This window comes from Danio rerio, chromosome 23, assembly GCF_049306965.1.
Source record: "Danio rerio strain Tuebingen ecotype United States chromosome 23, GRCz12tu, whole genome shotgun sequence".
Lineage (NCBI taxonomy): Eukaryota > Metazoa > Chordata > Actinopteri > Cypriniformes > Danionidae > Danio > Danio rerio.
In genome coordinates this window covers 41704259-41721651 of record NC_133198.1, presented here as the reverse complement: position 1 = coordinate 41721651, position 17393 = coordinate 41704259, and the positions used below count along the sequence as shown (strand labels likewise).

The 17393-nt window shown below is 38.9% G+C and overlaps 1 protein-coding gene and 1 long non-coding RNA gene across 10 annotated transcripts in view; one reads left to right on the top strand and one right to left on the bottom strand.

The window, feature by feature from the left end:
• The window catches only part of tshz2 (teashirt zinc finger homeobox 2), a 254508-nt gene that overhangs the window by 206694 nt on the left and 30421 nt on the right, over nt 1-17393 (top strand). Inside the window, exon 1 of one of the 9 annotated variants that reach the window (XM_005174126.6) lies at nt 7589-7731. The exons of the other annotated variants lie outside the window; for them this stretch is intronic. Coding sequence (XP_005174183.3) covers nt 7668-7731 — 64 coding nt within the window. The 5' untranslated portion in view covers nt 7589-7667. Of the gene's footprint in view, nt 1-7588; nt 7732-17393 lie in introns of those variants that run through there. 9 annotated transcript variants of the gene reach the window in all.
• On the bottom strand, nt 5780-12731 carry LOC141380552 (uncharacterized). Its single transcript, XR_012398702.1, has 3 exons — nt 9981-12731; nt 8273-9860; nt 5780-8190 (listed from the first exon to the last, which is right to left on the bottom strand). It is a non-coding gene; the product is annotated as an uncharacterized lncRNA (long non-coding RNA).

Below are 17393 nucleotides of genomic sequence, written 5' to 3'. Positions count from 1 at the left end.
AAACAAATCACACCCAGCAGGGGTCTGGTTACCCCTGTCAGGCTTTCTTCCTCACCTCCTCATTCATGTTTTAAGTTTGGGGGAAGGCAGACAAGGGGGGATCCGCTTTACCCGGAGTGCTTTTTTTATTTGCTGGAATGATTAGGATTCAGTGTAGGGATTGAGTCTGGAAACCCCAGTCGCTTTCCTGTCAGGATAGCGCACTCACAATCAGAGGTACTTCAGGGATAAATAGAAATATTAGACAGTCTCTACAGGTCAGGTTTGGTGGTTTTCAGCTGAGTGTTGTGGGAAGACATCAGATGAATCGAATCAGAAGGACTACTCAAATCCATTCTAATCAGTTCAGAGCGAGATGAGAGCTTATCAAACGGCAGGATATTTACAGATAAATGGGAGTCATTTGTCATCGGATCCTATAAATAAAACACAAAGTGATCATTGATGAGGAAATGGCTTTGTTAGAGAAGTTTGACAAGTTTTAAGTCAACCTGGTTTACTTTGTTAATGCACATTGTTATACTGATTATTAATACTGGTTGTGTTTTTTCTTGAAGTTTGGTTTTACAAATATTTATTACACACTGACTTACATTCTGATTGGTCAGTCACGACTTTCCAAGGTATGTTATTCCAAGATAACAACCGCCAGGTAAATTTACTCGCATCCATGCGGTTGTCTGTGCCCACTGCTATTTTTTGACATCTTATGACTGAATAATGCATTGGTTAGTGTATGCTCCATTCAGCCTTTTTTGTTTCTGTCAATATTGACTTATTGAACTAATAAACTATTACTGCTCTGAACAATGTTTTGTGTCAAATTGTAACATTTGCAAGTTAATCTGGCAGGTATTTGTAAGTTAAGTGGGATAAAGTACATCTAGATTGGCTGTTTTTGTAGAATAAAGCTCTTCAGTCTTGTATAGCAGTGCTCCAATTTTGCGTAAGGCTGCTGATAAGCCATGTCACTTTATTCTGCCTTTTCCCTGTGATAACAATTGTCTGTTTATTGTCTGTGCTTTATTCCTTATATACCAACTTCATGACAAACTTATTTCAAATTTGGAGGAAATATCAGTAGTATGTTGCACTGATTGTCACTAGAGAAAACATAAATAATGGACAAGATACAATGAGGTTTTGAAAACAATGGGGTTAAAATAGTAATGTTGATCATTTTAAGGTCATGATACGACTGACTCTGTTCTCTGGGCGAAAAAGCACACCATATGCAAAAAAAAAAAAAGTCAAAAAAGATTTGGGGTATTTTTAATGATTTCTTATTCTTGTGCACTGAACAGCCAATAAGAGTGATCTTTCTCATTGATAACCCTGATGGAGATTCGGCATACTACTCCAAAAACTAGCCCAACTAACACTCACTAGCTTTGTTTCTATTCAAAGATACAAATTAGACGTATGTGCAAAATTATCGCATAAAACATTGTGAATAAAGCACCGTTTCCATTCAATGAACCAAAGCGAACAGAATGTTTACTTCCTGAGAGGGTTGTCATGATACTGGAATTCGGTACCAATCAATCGTAAAATTTCAAAAACGTTCATTTCCCGCTAATATTTGAGCACTGTTGAGCGCGTCCTTAAACATTGCTGATTTGCCATTGGCTGTTTCTCAATATGCGTTCTTCAGCGGTCTTGCGTCCTCGTGTTCATGTGTAACATCATCATCAACTGCAAAAGTTCAATTCCAAAACTCATGGAGGAAGGGTGAAAGCTCTCAGATGTGTCCTTGATATCAAGGACGCATCAATGCAGACTTGAGCAGAAAACTCGCTCGAGAAGTCCCAGAAGTCATCACTGTGGCTAAATTAGGAGGTGGAAAGTGCAGCATTTTATAGAGATTTATTATTAAAGTTCGGAGATATAACTTATTTGTCTCAGGAGTTTCCCTAAATGAAACGATGAAAGTAAATATTACCATGAAAATCTTTATAAAGGCATAAACACATTAAGGTTCTTTATTTGTTGAAATTAGTATTAAAATTTGTTTTACTTTTATTGTGCGACAAATATTTGTAAGGTTTTTATGCATAGTAAATACTGTAAAAAGACAATAAATCGTTGTATGAATGCTGTAATGTTTGAAAAACTTTCCTTTAAAAACATGTAAAGGTCATGTGACCATCAGGAACAACCAGGGAAGTTCTATGTTCTTGCGGTCTACCGAGTTCATTCTTCCAAGGTAACTTGGCAAGACCAGCCTCCATAAGAAAGCAAGTCGATTCTCTGCGTTCTTGGATTTTACTTGGTGTTCAAGTGCTCAACAGAAAATACCGTGATTGGCCGTGAAGGTCATCAGTTCACCGAACTTATTGTTTACTGAGTGTACTGAGTGTAACAACACATACAGAGACACTGGAGTGTTTTAAAGCTGCGATTCATCAGTGGATCCCTCGTAGGTCAGCTTATAGAAAAACAGTCATGTTTCTACGCTCAACAGAGCTCAAACGTTAGCGGAAAATGGACGTTTTTAAAATTTCAGTTCCGATAGGTACCAAATTCCAGTATTGTGACAACACTACTTCCTGCTAAACTGATGGCACATATCAAAAGGAAAAACGAGCTGTTTTCGTATATAATAAATGAGTTGCGCCTCAGAAGATGAAACACAATAAAAGTGGGGAAGCTTCTGGATGTTTTACAATGTAGTAAGTCCACTGCTTTGTGCATTAATGCCTTCCCATCATTCTCATTTTTGCTATCACATCATCAGTTCAAACAATCACATAACTTGTTGAGCATTCTGGAATTTATTCGTTAAATTTATTTCCATTGTTGTTTATTTACCTTCACGCATAAATGGTGCATTTTCGGAATTTATGTGCATCCCGGCATTTCCATTAATATTATTTTTAATGTGATTATTCCAAAATGCGCATACAAATAGATGAAGGAAACTATTGACAAATCAAAGTCCAACTGTCAGCTTGGAGAGTTGTGTCTCTTGGTTAGTTCCTCCCCAACATTAAAACTAATGAATCTAATATTGTCTAAACAGCTCATTAGACGTGTCCTTTGATTACCGCTGTTTACACACACAGCATCTGCAAGTCTCTCCCCATCAAAGAACGGGCACCAGAAAAGCGTAACTAACCCTCTCCAAGCCCTCGCTCCATATCTCTTCAGATTTGGTGTGTACGTTGACATTGTTTTACCAACTCATCCAAATGTGTAATTGCAATTATAGTCCCTTGATGACTCCCCAAGGGGCGCGTGATTGCAATTAGAAAGAGAAAATGTTAATTAATTAAGCTACTCAAAGAGAAGAGCGGGATTGGTTTAACTGTGGACTCCGTCTGACCGGAGGACACCTTGGAGAATTAACATCTACTGTTTAGATGTAGATGTCTAAGTCAGGAGTACACACGCGCGTTTGTAACGTACCAGCTTTTAGTGCTGTTGCCGGGTAAAACGAACCAATTAATGAGGCTTCATTTGAATACAATGACAAAACGTGGGCGACAGCTATTTCATTGTTATGTCCTTTAGCATACAGCGAAGATGCTGCAGGGCCTGAAAACTGGTTTCTTCTGGACACAGCAGTTCATTAGGTTATTAGGCTGGGTCTCAGCAGAAATAGTCATCTAGATTGTGACCATTGTCTGTGATTGATGACCCAACCTTTAGTTGCTGAGCTGGTATGTTTGTTCCTGTGTAATTGTCTTCCAGATGGCTAGGCTAAGTGTTCGTTAACACGTTTATGGTGGCATTGTTAAAATTGATGGCTTGGATGCTGGGTTTTCAAAAGATGTACTACACCAGACCGTCGTCCAAACAGTTCTGAGACTGGAACAAAAACACAGAGGACTGGCTTTTGTCTTGAGCTGCAGCATTTGTTCATTTTTCTTTCCTCTCCTGATAGTCTTGTGGATTTTTGGGACCGCGTTTATGAAACGCACTTGATCCTTTTTTTACAGTTTTGGTGCTAGGTTAAAAGTGCGGAGAAAATCTGTATTTGTAAAGGCAAAAAATTATAAGATCTATCGTTGGGCATTAGATTAAAATTAAATTAAAATATAGAAATAATTATTCAATTCAAATAATAAATGTAAAAAAAATGTCAAATAAAATATGTTTGTTAGGGCTGCACGATATTGGAGAAGTCTAACATTGCGATATTTTTTATTCTGTGATATGTATTGTGATATAAATACAATTTCACTAAATGAGTTGAATAACAATTTAGAAAGAACTTGTCAATTTAGATTGATTGGAATGATTCTGTAGGAAAGGACATATGTATAAAACATAAAAACAATCTACAAGCGTAGATAAATTCAATAGAAAAAAAGATACCAATTAAATAATCAATCAAACTGTATTCAAGTGTACAGTAATTAAATCATCAAATATAAAATAAGGCTGCATAGTCCTTGTTTTATTAACAATTCAATCATTTTTCATTTGTCAAGGTACAAACGGTACAATATCTGATGCCTGAATGCTTTTAAAACCCTCACACAGTCACAGGCCTCAAAAAAACACTTGCGAAATGATCAATTATAATCCAGACTCAACATTTCATATACTCGTGATGTGGCTTTTGTGAATGATCACATTGCGAGATCAATGCTGAAACGATACACTGTGCAGCCCTAGTTGAAATAATGTCATCCTCGATTTATTTTTGCATTATTTTTTAAATTGATTTATTCAAAAATATGTTGCAAAAAAACAAGTTTTTTTTTTCTGACATCTAAACGAAATCTCATCAAGATCCCAATAAACTTTTAAGTATTTAAATCTTTTAAATATTCTTGCTAACTTAAGAGAAAAAATAGGAGAGTGGCAAGTAGGGCTGTACGATTCAGGCTAAAATGAGAATTACGATTCTGTAAATGTAAAATAAAGGTCAATACTGTATAAGCAGGCTTATATTATTGTTATTTTTCAAACATATTGTAAAAAAACAATACTAATATTATCTCTATGTGTAGCTCAAATGTTGGTTAAAATGCTGCATTTTCTATAGAGTTGGAATGGTGGACTTGGCAGACTTTAAATTTGTCCTGTTTGTTAATTTACAGTAAAGTGATGACATCAGAATACATTCTGAAGTTGAATTATTTAGTTTGAGTCATATGCTTACAATCTGTCATTGACATGATTATTAGACCATTATTTTGCACTGGTAAAATAAAACAGTTGTCATTATTAGATTCCGTATTGCATTATATTCAACATTAGGCTAGAGTAGTTATACTGACCCAGTAAACATTTATTCTCATGCACAACACTGTTCGCTATAAAAGAAAAAAACATATCAAATTCCTACTTTAATCATTCATTCATTTTTTAATCATTCAGTCCCTTTATTAATCCGGGGTCGCCACAGCGGAATGAACCGCCAACTTATCCAGCAAGTTTTTTACGCAGCGGATGCCCTTCCAGCCGCAACCCATCTTTAGGAAACATCCACACACACATTCACACACACACTCATACACTACGGACAATTTAGCTAACCCAATTCACCTGAACCGCATATCTTTGGACTGTGGGGGAAATGGGAGCACCCGGAGGAAACCCACGCGAAGGCAGGGAGAACATGCAAACTCCACACAGAAACGCCAACTGAGCTGAGGTTCGAACCAACGACCTTCTTACTGTGAGGCGACAGCACTACCTACTGCGCCACTGCCTCGCCCTCTACTCTAATCATAACTCTAAAATGCGATATGATCATTTATTTGATATATATATATATAAATCATATTTTCCATGCGGCTTTCAAACGATCACTCTGCAGCAAACTGACCGTTATTTACAACTTTATTTATTACCTGTTATTCACAGCCTATGCAGGTTCTGTTCATTAAGTATACATCATTGGAATGTAAACAAACAGTGTGTCAGCTCACATGGGATTCTGTTGGTGCAAATACATCATTACATTAAGACAGAAATTAGATTTTTGGGTGAATTATACCTCATTATGTGTTATAGTATGTGGCTTCAACACCATTTGGAGGTGTCCATGTTGCTGAGCAATGTAAAGACTAGTGTGACTGCCTTTACGCTTCTTTCCTGACCTTGAAAATATAATTAGCTGAATCGTTGAAAAGCTGAATTAAGATTGTGTGTAGGGAAGAGATCGAACTCTTTTTTCGATTAATCGTGTAGCCCTAGTGGCAAGGTATTAAAATGACAATTGGTCAGTATTTTGAAATGTAATAATTGACTAAATAATTTTTGTTGTAAATATGGCAAAATAAATTTGTTACCTTTTATTGAATGTACTAAATGGGAAATGTAGCTAAAAGTGTGTTATTATAGTAACTCTATCATCTGAAACACAGGGCAAAATGTATACTCATATGTACACTCATATTAGCCATTTTTTTCTGTATCCATCTATTTTATTACGCATCTAACAATTACTTATATAATGTGTATGTTCTTCCTTAAAAGGTGTATTACGATGCTGTCTAAAGTTTTGCCTTGTGAAAGCCACATTTGCATAAACTTCATCCTCATAAAGAGCTCTTAAAGGTGATTTGAAAAACATTAAGAAGTGTGTTTTGTAGGCCTCTCTCTGAACCTTCAGCCTGAGAGAATCAGAGAGATCGGGGGGGAAAATGGATATAGGTGGCAGTGCTAGTCATCAATCATGGTCCCTCAAGAGAAGGTGCAGCTAAAACTGGACTGAAGTGCTATCTGTCAGCTGCTGCGATACAGCCGGGCCCGTATCTCTCCACCATCAGCTCACGGCAGCATAAACTGCCATGTAAACACAGGCAGGTGCGAGCCCTGCGTGCAACCTACATACCCTTACAGAAGGTCATAATTGTACTGCTTTCATAGGGGTCTCGCTTTTATGCTTGTCATAGGTTTGTCATAACCTTAGTGTAGTAAACTGCAGAAAAGTGCATAGATTAAATCTATAAATCTAACCAGACGCATGCTGAAAGAAATCCTCCTAAATCTTTTGAAAATGCGCCCGTTTAGAAAATAGCTGGTGGTCAGAGAGCCTGTCGATAAATAATGCTGTGGTGGAACCTGCTATAAAGTGACGATTGTCATATGCATCGCATGGCTTATTCTAAAAGAGGCTAGATACAAATTTTAGTCTTTAAGTTGGAATTACATTTAATGTTTGTTAAAAGAAATCTTTATGAAACTTTTGTAAATATACTTTTTATTGCAAAGAAACTAGTAGCCAAAGATATCTGGCACATTACACTATAGAAAAGTAGAGAGAGGAAAAAATACAAGCTATAAAATCAAACTTGAAATGTTTGCTTAAATCCTCACAAAACTCATAGCAAAGAAGGTAGCAACAAAAAACTGCTTTTGAGCCAACTGTGCTGAAATCTTCGAAAGTTGCGGACAATTCTGCGATTAAAAAATATATATGAAAATAAAATATGAAATCTTATTTACCATATTAGGTAGCCTACTATGTTAGGTGTGCAATCTGACACAATGACAGTGACACAAATCATAAAAATAAAGCTTCGTTATTTTGGTCTAAAACAGATCTGAAACGGTAGCGATTAAGCCAATGGAAGGTTGCATAACTCTTATTTTTACCCACGATCTTACTTTCTTTTTCTCAGATTTCACTCCCTGGAGCATCTGACATCATGTACCTCACTCAGGACATGCTTTTAGTGCTTCCCCTACCATAACACAACTAAAACATGGATTGCTGTAAAACTCGTCAATGGCAGGGAATTGCTTTCTCTCGTCAACGGCAGGGAAAAAGTTAAGCGAAGTCATTTATTGATTTGATGCGCATCATAATAGTCTACCAGCCATACATGTAAAGCACAAATAATGTCCTTCAATTCGATCACGTCCAGTCATTCTTGAACCAATCTCCATCATTGTAAGCTGCTTGCTTTTCTGTCTGTTCCATTGCTCCGTTTGTTAGATGTTTGCTCCCACTTTCTTTTGCAGTCTAAAGTGCGTCAAACACCGGAAATCCTTAATTTGTGCTGTGTTATTCCCTCGATTTGCGCCACAAGATGTCTAATCGCATCCTTGCATTGACTTCACATGTAAACCACTCGCGCTTCATCCGGGTCTGCTTACTGCACAGGCTGCAAAAAAAATTCCCCTCACTTCCATGTAATGTTAGGATTGTGGGGGCGCAGGTGAGATGTCGTCTTTCAAGAGACACTCAAATACGTCACATGCGCTGCATATGCAACGTCTATAAGCCTGTAAAACAATGAATTGCAAACTAAAATAATTATCATTTGATTATATAGTTTGGTATTGGATGTTTTATGAGAATACTTACATTTTTTGTGATAATTTTGCTGGTCCACAAATATTTGCGACTTTTTGTTGATTTTACGTTGGGTTCAGCGACCGTGGAATCACGAAAAACTAGGGAGTCTGTAATACATTTATCACAGTATACTCAAGAAAAACGGGTGTATTAAAAATTAACAATAAACTACAAAATTAAACTATATTTTGCTTGAAGAAATCTTTCTATAAGTTTAAAAAGTACCTATCATAGCAAAAAAAAGCTAGTAGCCAGAGAGCTATTGCAGTGCTACCTGTGATTTGTCGCTTATCGTATGATTCAGAACAGTATCATTTAGGATATTGACTTTAAGTTGTATAGACGAGCTATACGACCTAACAAATCTATCTTGAAATGTAGGAAATCCTAAAACGGTAATCATAACAAAGAAGCTAGTAGACAGAGAGCTGCTCTGGTGCCAACCTTAGCACAGTATGCTATAGATAGAGGCAAAATAAAAAATTAAAAGCTATAAAAACGGGCCGCAGAGGACAGGACGTTCGGTTTACAAACTTCAGGGGAAAATATATGCTGCCATTAGCTTTGTCTCACTGTTGAATAAAGCCACCAGGCGCTTCTCCCCTGATGTCAGGCAGCAGCTGTCGATAGCTCTCAAGATGGATAGCCGTTCTGCATGCCTATTGATTCGGCACAGGCCACAGATATAAGTATCATTTGTCATTTCTGGAATGATATGGAGTCCTAGTTAAAACCCAGAGAGGGGATATGGTCGTGCCTGGCGGAGGGGGGGGGGGAGGCAAAGGAGCAGGTTGTCTGACTCTTTTGATGAATGGCTCTACAGCTTTTTGGTTTTGTCTGGGAACGAAGGGGGCCATTTAAGCGGCTATTTGCTTTCACTGCATTCCAAGAACAACAAGACGGCAAGTCCAGAGGCCTGAGCCGCCACTGCTGCGAACAGGGTGGTCTGACCCAACGTGCAGGGGAAAAGAGGGTGGGATCAGCGCTTTTTGAGCAAGTGCGTGGGCAGACGCAGACCGAACACAACTGCGGTCTCATTATGACTTCCGCTGCTGATCTGAGATTGATAAACCTCGGGGTTATATTCAGGTTGAGTGTACATCAATTTGACACATCGTTCCAACGTCGCCGCAGTTTTACCTTGCAGAACTGTATTTACATTTCATATATGCCAATTAATATTCCGCCATCGTTAGTGGACTCTGCTAAGAGGTCTGTGACAAACAAATAAAAAGAATGTTTGCTAGTCAAACACAGAGCAGCTTCGCAGAATCCCCCGGTGGCTTAGCTTTGATTATGTTGTGCGTTTGGGAGGCCAGCCAACAGGAGAGCGGACTTCATTATTGTATGGATCATCTTTTAAGACCATTTAAGATCACAGGGCTCGGAGTCGAGTAAATACTCCAAGACAAAGAGACTCTCTCAAGTGTATTGAGTTTCTTGGTGCGTTCACATCACAGTATGCAATTCCTCATCTCGGTTGAGAATCAAGTACGCATTCTTTCCTTTTTTTTTTGATGGAATCAAATTCGCGTTATGTCACTGCGGGTTGCCAACAGCAGACGGATAGAAAAGATGTGGCACTAAACCTGGAAACCTTCAAACAGAGGAATGACATGTAATTACTTCAGGTGTCCATCAAACTATGTTTGAAAATGTCAGCATGGGATCCGACATGATAGATTTACAACTTCAGAATCCGACAAAAAATAATTACCAGATTGAATATCCACCCCCAGACTTTATGGTTGGTGTGACGCTTCTTCGTGTTTCTCTACCTCTCGACAGGCCCCAGTAATGTGTGTGCCACAGTATTGCACCACAGGAACACTATTGTTGCCGCAATTTCTTTTCGGAACCGCCAAAATGTCATCGTCCAGCTGGAGAGAGATTTTTGTGTCTCTTAGTTTGCTCTCTCACACACACACACACTTGCACAGATTCCCACAGAGCCACAGTGTAAGGTTACAGTCGCAAACGCAACTTGCTCTAAGTGGCCAAGTCAGGAGGAGGTCTGGCCTCTGACGTAAGGCCCACGTCCGTGTCTTTTGAAGTGCTTGACAGCTGAGGACAGTGACATAAGAAACAGTGAAAGAAGCATCTGACTTCTCAAAGGCTCATTGTTCTAATCATGGTTTCAAAAGATCGTCAAAGCCTGGCTGGACGTTTCGACTTACATCCAGGAATGATGATTCAAAGCCATGGCAGTACTGTCAAGTCACCCCTACTAAAATCCTTCACAATGCAGTCATCCAAGTGGGGGATGGAAATTAGAAGTCAATGAGTACCACTTTTATGCACAGTGACGCACATTTAAAGATTTCAAGGAGGGTGATACCTGCAACAATTCTAAAAGATAAAGTTTGTAAAAGTAAGCACTGTTATACTTGGTAAACTTTTGCTATAGACACCTGATATTAATGGTCAAAATGATTTGAGTTGTCTATCTATCAATCTATTGTTTTTCTGTTGGCTGATTTATCTTTATGTCTATAGCGCTTTTGCAATGTAGATTGTGTCAAAGCAGCTTAACATAGAAGACTATAGTAAATTGAAACAGTGTCAGTCCAGTTTTCAGAGTTGAAGTTCAGTTCAGTAGGGTTTATTTTCAAACACTGAATAGTAAATCCATCGATGCACAGCTCCACAAGTCCCGAACCTTGCAAGCCAGTGGTGACAGTGGCGAGGAACAAACTTCACCAATTGACGAAAGTGAAGAAAGAAAACATTGAGAGAAACTACTGTAGGCTCAGTTAGGCACAACCATTTCTCCTATGGCCAGACTTCTTGTGCAGAGCTGCAGTGTAGTCGCCGGAGGCTGGAGAAAGCTGGAGGTACATCATGGAGAAGCTGCAGGAGGAGATCATGTAATAAAAAAATTTCATGTGCACTTGCTGTCTTGTGTGCACTACTGCCATGCCAGCTATGAGATATCCTTCAAACAGACTTCGAGACCAGGAATCAAAGTGTCATTGCATCTCGAAAGTGTAGACCTAGAGAAAGAGTTTTAGGTGCCATTTGGGACTGTGTGTCTATATACCCTATTGTAAGCACATTAGTTTTAATAGAACTTCCTCACATTCAAGTTCCACTTCTGTGTCCTGTTTGATACCTCATAATTCAGAAATGTATGAAATCAGTTGTGAACACTATTAAAACTTATTGTCACATAGTCATATCCATCATGTCTCCAGTATAATAAAGTTGGTGATGGATCAAGGCTTATTTCTTGTGAGACTTGAACCAGCAATCTTACTTTTTACCCAGGCTAAGCTTTAGCAGCTGCACCACACTCCCCACAGGGAGGTCATGTAATGCGTTTGCTGAACAGCGTTTAGTTGTATCCCAGGGTCTTGCACTTCACCTCAATCCTGTCTTCGCAACCATCTCCATCTTGTTCCAGGCTATGTATAACAGCACAAGACCGTTCGCGCTTGGATCCCCTCGGAGAAGTAGTGCATGAATTGATCCAATCCTCCCTCTCTAATGCCTCTTTCCTCGAACGGAACAAACAGGCGGCGTGTGCGTGCCGCCCAGGACAGATGTTCGGGATTACTTTCACCTCGCTGCTTCATTGTATGCACTTTGGAGGATCCCAGCTGATGTGGAATGCTGCCTCCTCAGTTCATCTGCCATTGCTTCCACAGGGCACATCTCCAGTTTTATCTTTCAATCCTGTCTCTCACTGTCCCCCTTTCTAGTCCTGACATCCATCACTTCATAGCAAGAAAAGAGTCGCTTTGAAAGTAACCGTCCTCCAAAATTTGTTCGCTGTGTGGCTTGAAAACTGTGCAGAATCTTTTTTTTTTTGTTTAAACTGCTTTTACAAAAGCGCCCCTACATGCTGTGCCAGGATATTTGAATTTAGAGAAGCAGTCCCAGTCAGACACCTGTACAGACAGTGTCGGGATGTAGAAAACACTTGCCGCAGCTAGTTGGGAGGGAAAGCAGGTGTGTATTTGTGCGTGTTTCGTGAAGTGGAAAGCCATTGAGCAATGAGGCCCCTCGCTGAGAGAAGAGGAGGGGGAGTGACGTTATCTTCTCGCCAAGCGTCTATCTAATCTGGCCACTCTGAGCCACGGGCGGAAGTGGGAGCAAGACCGAGGACGGGGCCTCGCCGCATCTTTAATTACCGCTGATATCACAGCCGAGAAGAGGGGGGGACGAGCAGGAGAGGGAGAGAGAGCGGAGCCCGTGTTCACTTTTTAATTAAGGCTCGGTAGTGTAACTCGTCAATGTACATTATTGGAAGAATGAACGTCAATGCCATTGCTTTTTCGCCCCCTCCTTTATCTCTGTCAATGATTCAAAGACATGATTTATGGTCGCTCGCCGTCTTTCAGGATCATCCATCAAAGCACCGGGCTCCGCCGCCGCCCGCCCGTTGTAAATCATTCTGAAAGCCTGTCACTCATTTCCATTAACCGTTCCTCTGTCGCTCTGGTCCCCGCCTCCCTCACCTCCTCTCTCTCTCTCTGAGTATCTCCCTCTCTCTTTCTCCTCGTCTTCCTCCCCCTGCTGGTGCACAACCTTCAGTCACGCGGGGCTACGTGTTCCATCTCACCGCCTCCCCTTCCCCACTCTTTTTCCATAAATTAACCACTTTCAGACACACTGTGGAGGAAGGGGTTGTAGCGAGCAGAGCCCCCTCCCACTTCATTACTGGTTAAGACCCCTTGGCGGCCCGGAATCTCAAAAGGGCCGAGGGGTGGATGTGATCATTATGTAGACTGATAAGTAATTCACTTAGAAACTTAACACCAATAGTGCTGAAAGCAGGTCACTCTGAATTAGGTGCTGATAGGAAAAAAAGGAACTTGTGGAATAGGGATAATTCACAAAACTAATTAAAAAACAGTATATCAGTGTATTTGTTGATATAAATAGATCCGTCACCTACATCTTAACTAGCCATGGTGCTGTACAGCCGGTATAAGATTCTGACGATATGACGACCTTGGATAAAAATATCACAGTTTCATGGTTTGATGGTGTTGTGATTACTGCTCTAAAATATGTCCTCTTTAAATGTCTGGGTAAAAAGTAAACACTTTTTTTTTCCATTTGGACACAATTTATTTTATTTTGATAAACATTTAAAATATTTTGGAGCAGTAAACATGTCAGGCTAAATAATTCAAATGAATCATTGACTTCTGCTGTCTTCATTAGTTTCAAAAACACTGATTTCTTTACAATTTAAAACTGCATCGTTTGGAGATCTTTTCTGCTGGAGATACTGTCGTCCTAAAAAAAACATAAATAAAAATCTTGCACATACCTTGGGAATGGTATAGCAGAACATTTTGGCGGTTTTAAAACCTTGGCTTTTCCAAACCGAGGTATACCTTGAAAACAGTTATCTTCCCATGCCTAACCCATTTCAACATGTAACTGGTGTACTAGTATTGACATTGCAAGAATTAAATTGATAGTTTACCCAAAAATTAACTCAATTGCTTCAAAGCTGGTTTGTGATTCTTTCCTTTATTGAACAGAAAGAAATAGCTATATTTTTAAATAAATTTTTGATTTTGAAAACCAGAGGCCATTGGCACTTCCTATCATGGGTGGTTACTGCTTCCCAGCATTCTTCAAAATATCTTCTTTTGAATTCAACAGAGGCAAGGCAGTGGCGCAGTAAGTAGTGCTGTCGCCTCACAGCAAGAACGTCGCTGGTTCGAACCTCGGCTCAATTGGCGTTTCTGTGTGGAGTCCCTGCTTTCGCGTGGGTTTCCTCTGGGTGCTCCGGTTTCCCCCACAGTCTAAAGACAGGCGGTACAGGTGAATTGGGTAGGCTAAATTGTCCATAGTGTGTGGATGTTGGATGGGTTGCCCCTGGAAGGGCATCCGCTGCTTAAAAACTGCTGTGGTGACCCCGGATTAATAAAGGGACTAAGCCGACAAGAAAATGAATGAATTCAACAGAAAACAAGATCAAGTTCACTCCAGGGTAACTCATTATTTAATCACCCTCAAGTGTTTCCAAATCTTTGACTTTCTTTATTTTAAATCTGTAACCATTGACTTCCATATCACATAATCAAAAAATACTATGAAAGTCAATGGTTACAGCTTCCCTTGAAATATTTTTCTCTTGTGTTCAACAGAAAAAAGTCAAACAGGTTTGGAAAAACAGTGAAGGGTGAGTAAATGATGTCAGAATTGTCTGTTTGGGATGAGCTATCCCTTTAGGGGAGAGTGTTTTTCAGTTTGGGTTAAACTAACCATATAACTGCAGTCTGATTGACACTACTATCAACTTCCAAATTTAATTTGTTTTGATTTTTGGGAACAGTTTACTCTGCGTCTTCGCAACCATGAAGATTTAATTCTGTGGAACAAATGATTTGTTTCTCTGCCACTGATACAGTCAATTAGTCATTCAAACCGGGAATTCGCTTATCCATCAAGTCAATATGAAACTTAAGGAAGTGACTCACGCTGCTTCATGGGCTATTCAGAGTTTAGGTTCAGTAAGAACAGGGTTAGAGTCTGTACTTTCTGTTGTGGTTTTTGCTGTCGCTTTCCGGCTAAATAGTCTGTGCGGTTTGAATTCCCGCTGCCCTTAAACGGCAACTTCACTCCTTTGACAGCACACGCAGCAACACTCTTTTCTTCCACTTCATAAAAGTTGACTCAAAAGAGGCCTGTCAATCTCTCTCAGTAGCTGACACTGCTCCGCGGGGAGCTTTTGGCCTTTCAATTGAGTGGCTTCCTTTTTCATTCTAATCAACAACTCGATATCAACGCGACAAAATATCCACCAACAGCAGAAAAGTAGCGTTGAGAGGGGGGGAAACTTTTCAGGGACTGCCTCTGCCAACACTTCTCACAATTCGGGCAGCCATTGTCTGTCGCCGAGTGACAACGCTCTCCCGGCGCATCCCGAAGTCACTGCTTTTCAAGCAAGCGGCGGTCCCTAATCATCGCGCCGAGGACGTTTGACAACAACTCATGACAAATTCGCCATTAAAATGAATAGTAACCGTGAACAGAGGGTCTGTTTTGGAAGCGTTTCCCTTTCTCTCTCTCTCCCTTTGGTGTGCGCTCCCCGCTGTGTTGCAGGTTCTGGCGTGAGAGTCGTCTTCCCTCGCTTTATTTGTGCCACCAAACAGCCTTTGGTCCCACAAGAAGCTGACAGCACCACGCTTCTGTTGCGAATACACTGGGAAGTCTCATTGTATTTAATGAAGGGAAAAAACTGGCTATCTACTATTAATGAACTTGGAATATAAAAAATGCATCCTTTGCTGAAAACTGCACAAAACTGCTTGTATAAGGCAAAGTGGCGACTGGAGGGGGGCCAGAATCTAATGAAAGATCCATAGAATATCTGTGAAGGGAGGGAAGGGTACATGAAAATGCAAATGCAGATTTTTAAAGTGACAGTTCACCCCAAAAATTGACATTTGTCCTCATTTATTCAGACTTGTGTCAGAATTGTGTCTTTATTCCAAAGAACACAGACGATGGATTATTGAAGAACATTCTGGTCACTCTTTTCCACATAATGAAAGCATGTGCAAACTCCAAAGCATGTGGGAAATTCCAAAATAAACGTACACAAAAAGCATGGCAAACGTTCAAAAAGGTGTTTTTAAATGGTTAACTTGCATTAAAATGGACATTTGTAGTCATTATTATTCTATTATTATCATCTGTTGCTGTTTGAAAGTGAGTTTTTCGATTTTTAATCAAAGCAAATGAGGACTAGGTCAACATTCATTCAGTCATCATTTGCCTTCATCACTTTGTCTATTGTCTATGGTCAATATATTCAGACAGTTCCAGTGTTGTTTGAATAGCCCTAAAGATCAATACTTCAGGAAATTATTTAACTTATTAATACCCTTGTCGTGTTTATAAAGCATTTGCATGCTTGAAAATTTTTCAAATATCTTTTTAATGCTCTGCAGAATCAAAAGTCAGATTTGGTGTGCAAATGATGACAGATGATGGCATGTGTTCAAGTGAATTATTGATGCATGAATGATGACAATTAAATTATCAATAATATAGATCTCAGCTTTAGATGCAATGGCAGGTTTGACATCACGGCTCTGAAATTATATTTAATATGATGCATAAGGCTTATTTAATGATACTTATTTATTACACTTTCATGTTGTCATAATTTACATCACATTGTCTAGTGTTGTTTGAAGGCCCAAAATATCAATACTTACGGAAATGTCCTTATTAATACTCAATAGGCCATTTGGATGCTTGAACACTTTTTAAAATATCTTTTTTTTTATGCTCTGCAAAATTAAAAGTCAGATCTGGCTGAGTAAATGATGAAGTTTGTAAGGATCTCAGCTTTTATAAATATTAAATATGATGCACAAGATACTTTGGCTGAGTAAATGATGACAGAAGTATATAAGTTATGCATCCAAGTAAAATATTAATGCATAAATAATGACTAATAAATAATCAATAATATAGATCTCAGCTGCAATGGCATTTGTTTAGCATCATGACTGTGAGAAAATAATAAATATGATACACAAGATTCTTTATGCTGTTTTATTACACTTTCATGCTGTCATAATTTACCTGGATCACTTTGTCCATAACATGGCCAATGGAGTCCAGTTTTGTTTGAAAGCCAAATATATTAATAATCAAGGAAATATTAATATTAATAATACCTAATAGGATATATGGATGATTGAACACCTTTCAAATTATCTTACTTATGCTCTGCAGGAAAAAAAATAAAAAATCCGATTTGGCTGAGTAAATGATGACAGACGTATATAAGTAATGTAATTAAGTAAAATATTGACAAATAAATAATGACAACTAAATAGTCAATAAAAAGGATCCCAGCTTTAACATCACGGCTATGAAAATATATTAAATATGATATGCTACTTTATGATGCTTCATTACACTCATAATTTGCCTGTATCACGTTGTCCATAAGATAGTCAATGGAATCCAGTGTTGTTTCAAATCCTAAAACATCAATGCTTAAGGAAATTCCTTTATTAATACCTAATAGGCCATTTGGATGCTTAAACACTTTTCTAAATATCTGATTTATGCTCTGCTGAATTAAAAGTTAGATTTAGCTGAGTAAATGATGACAGAAGTATGTAAGGTATGTATTGTGTATACA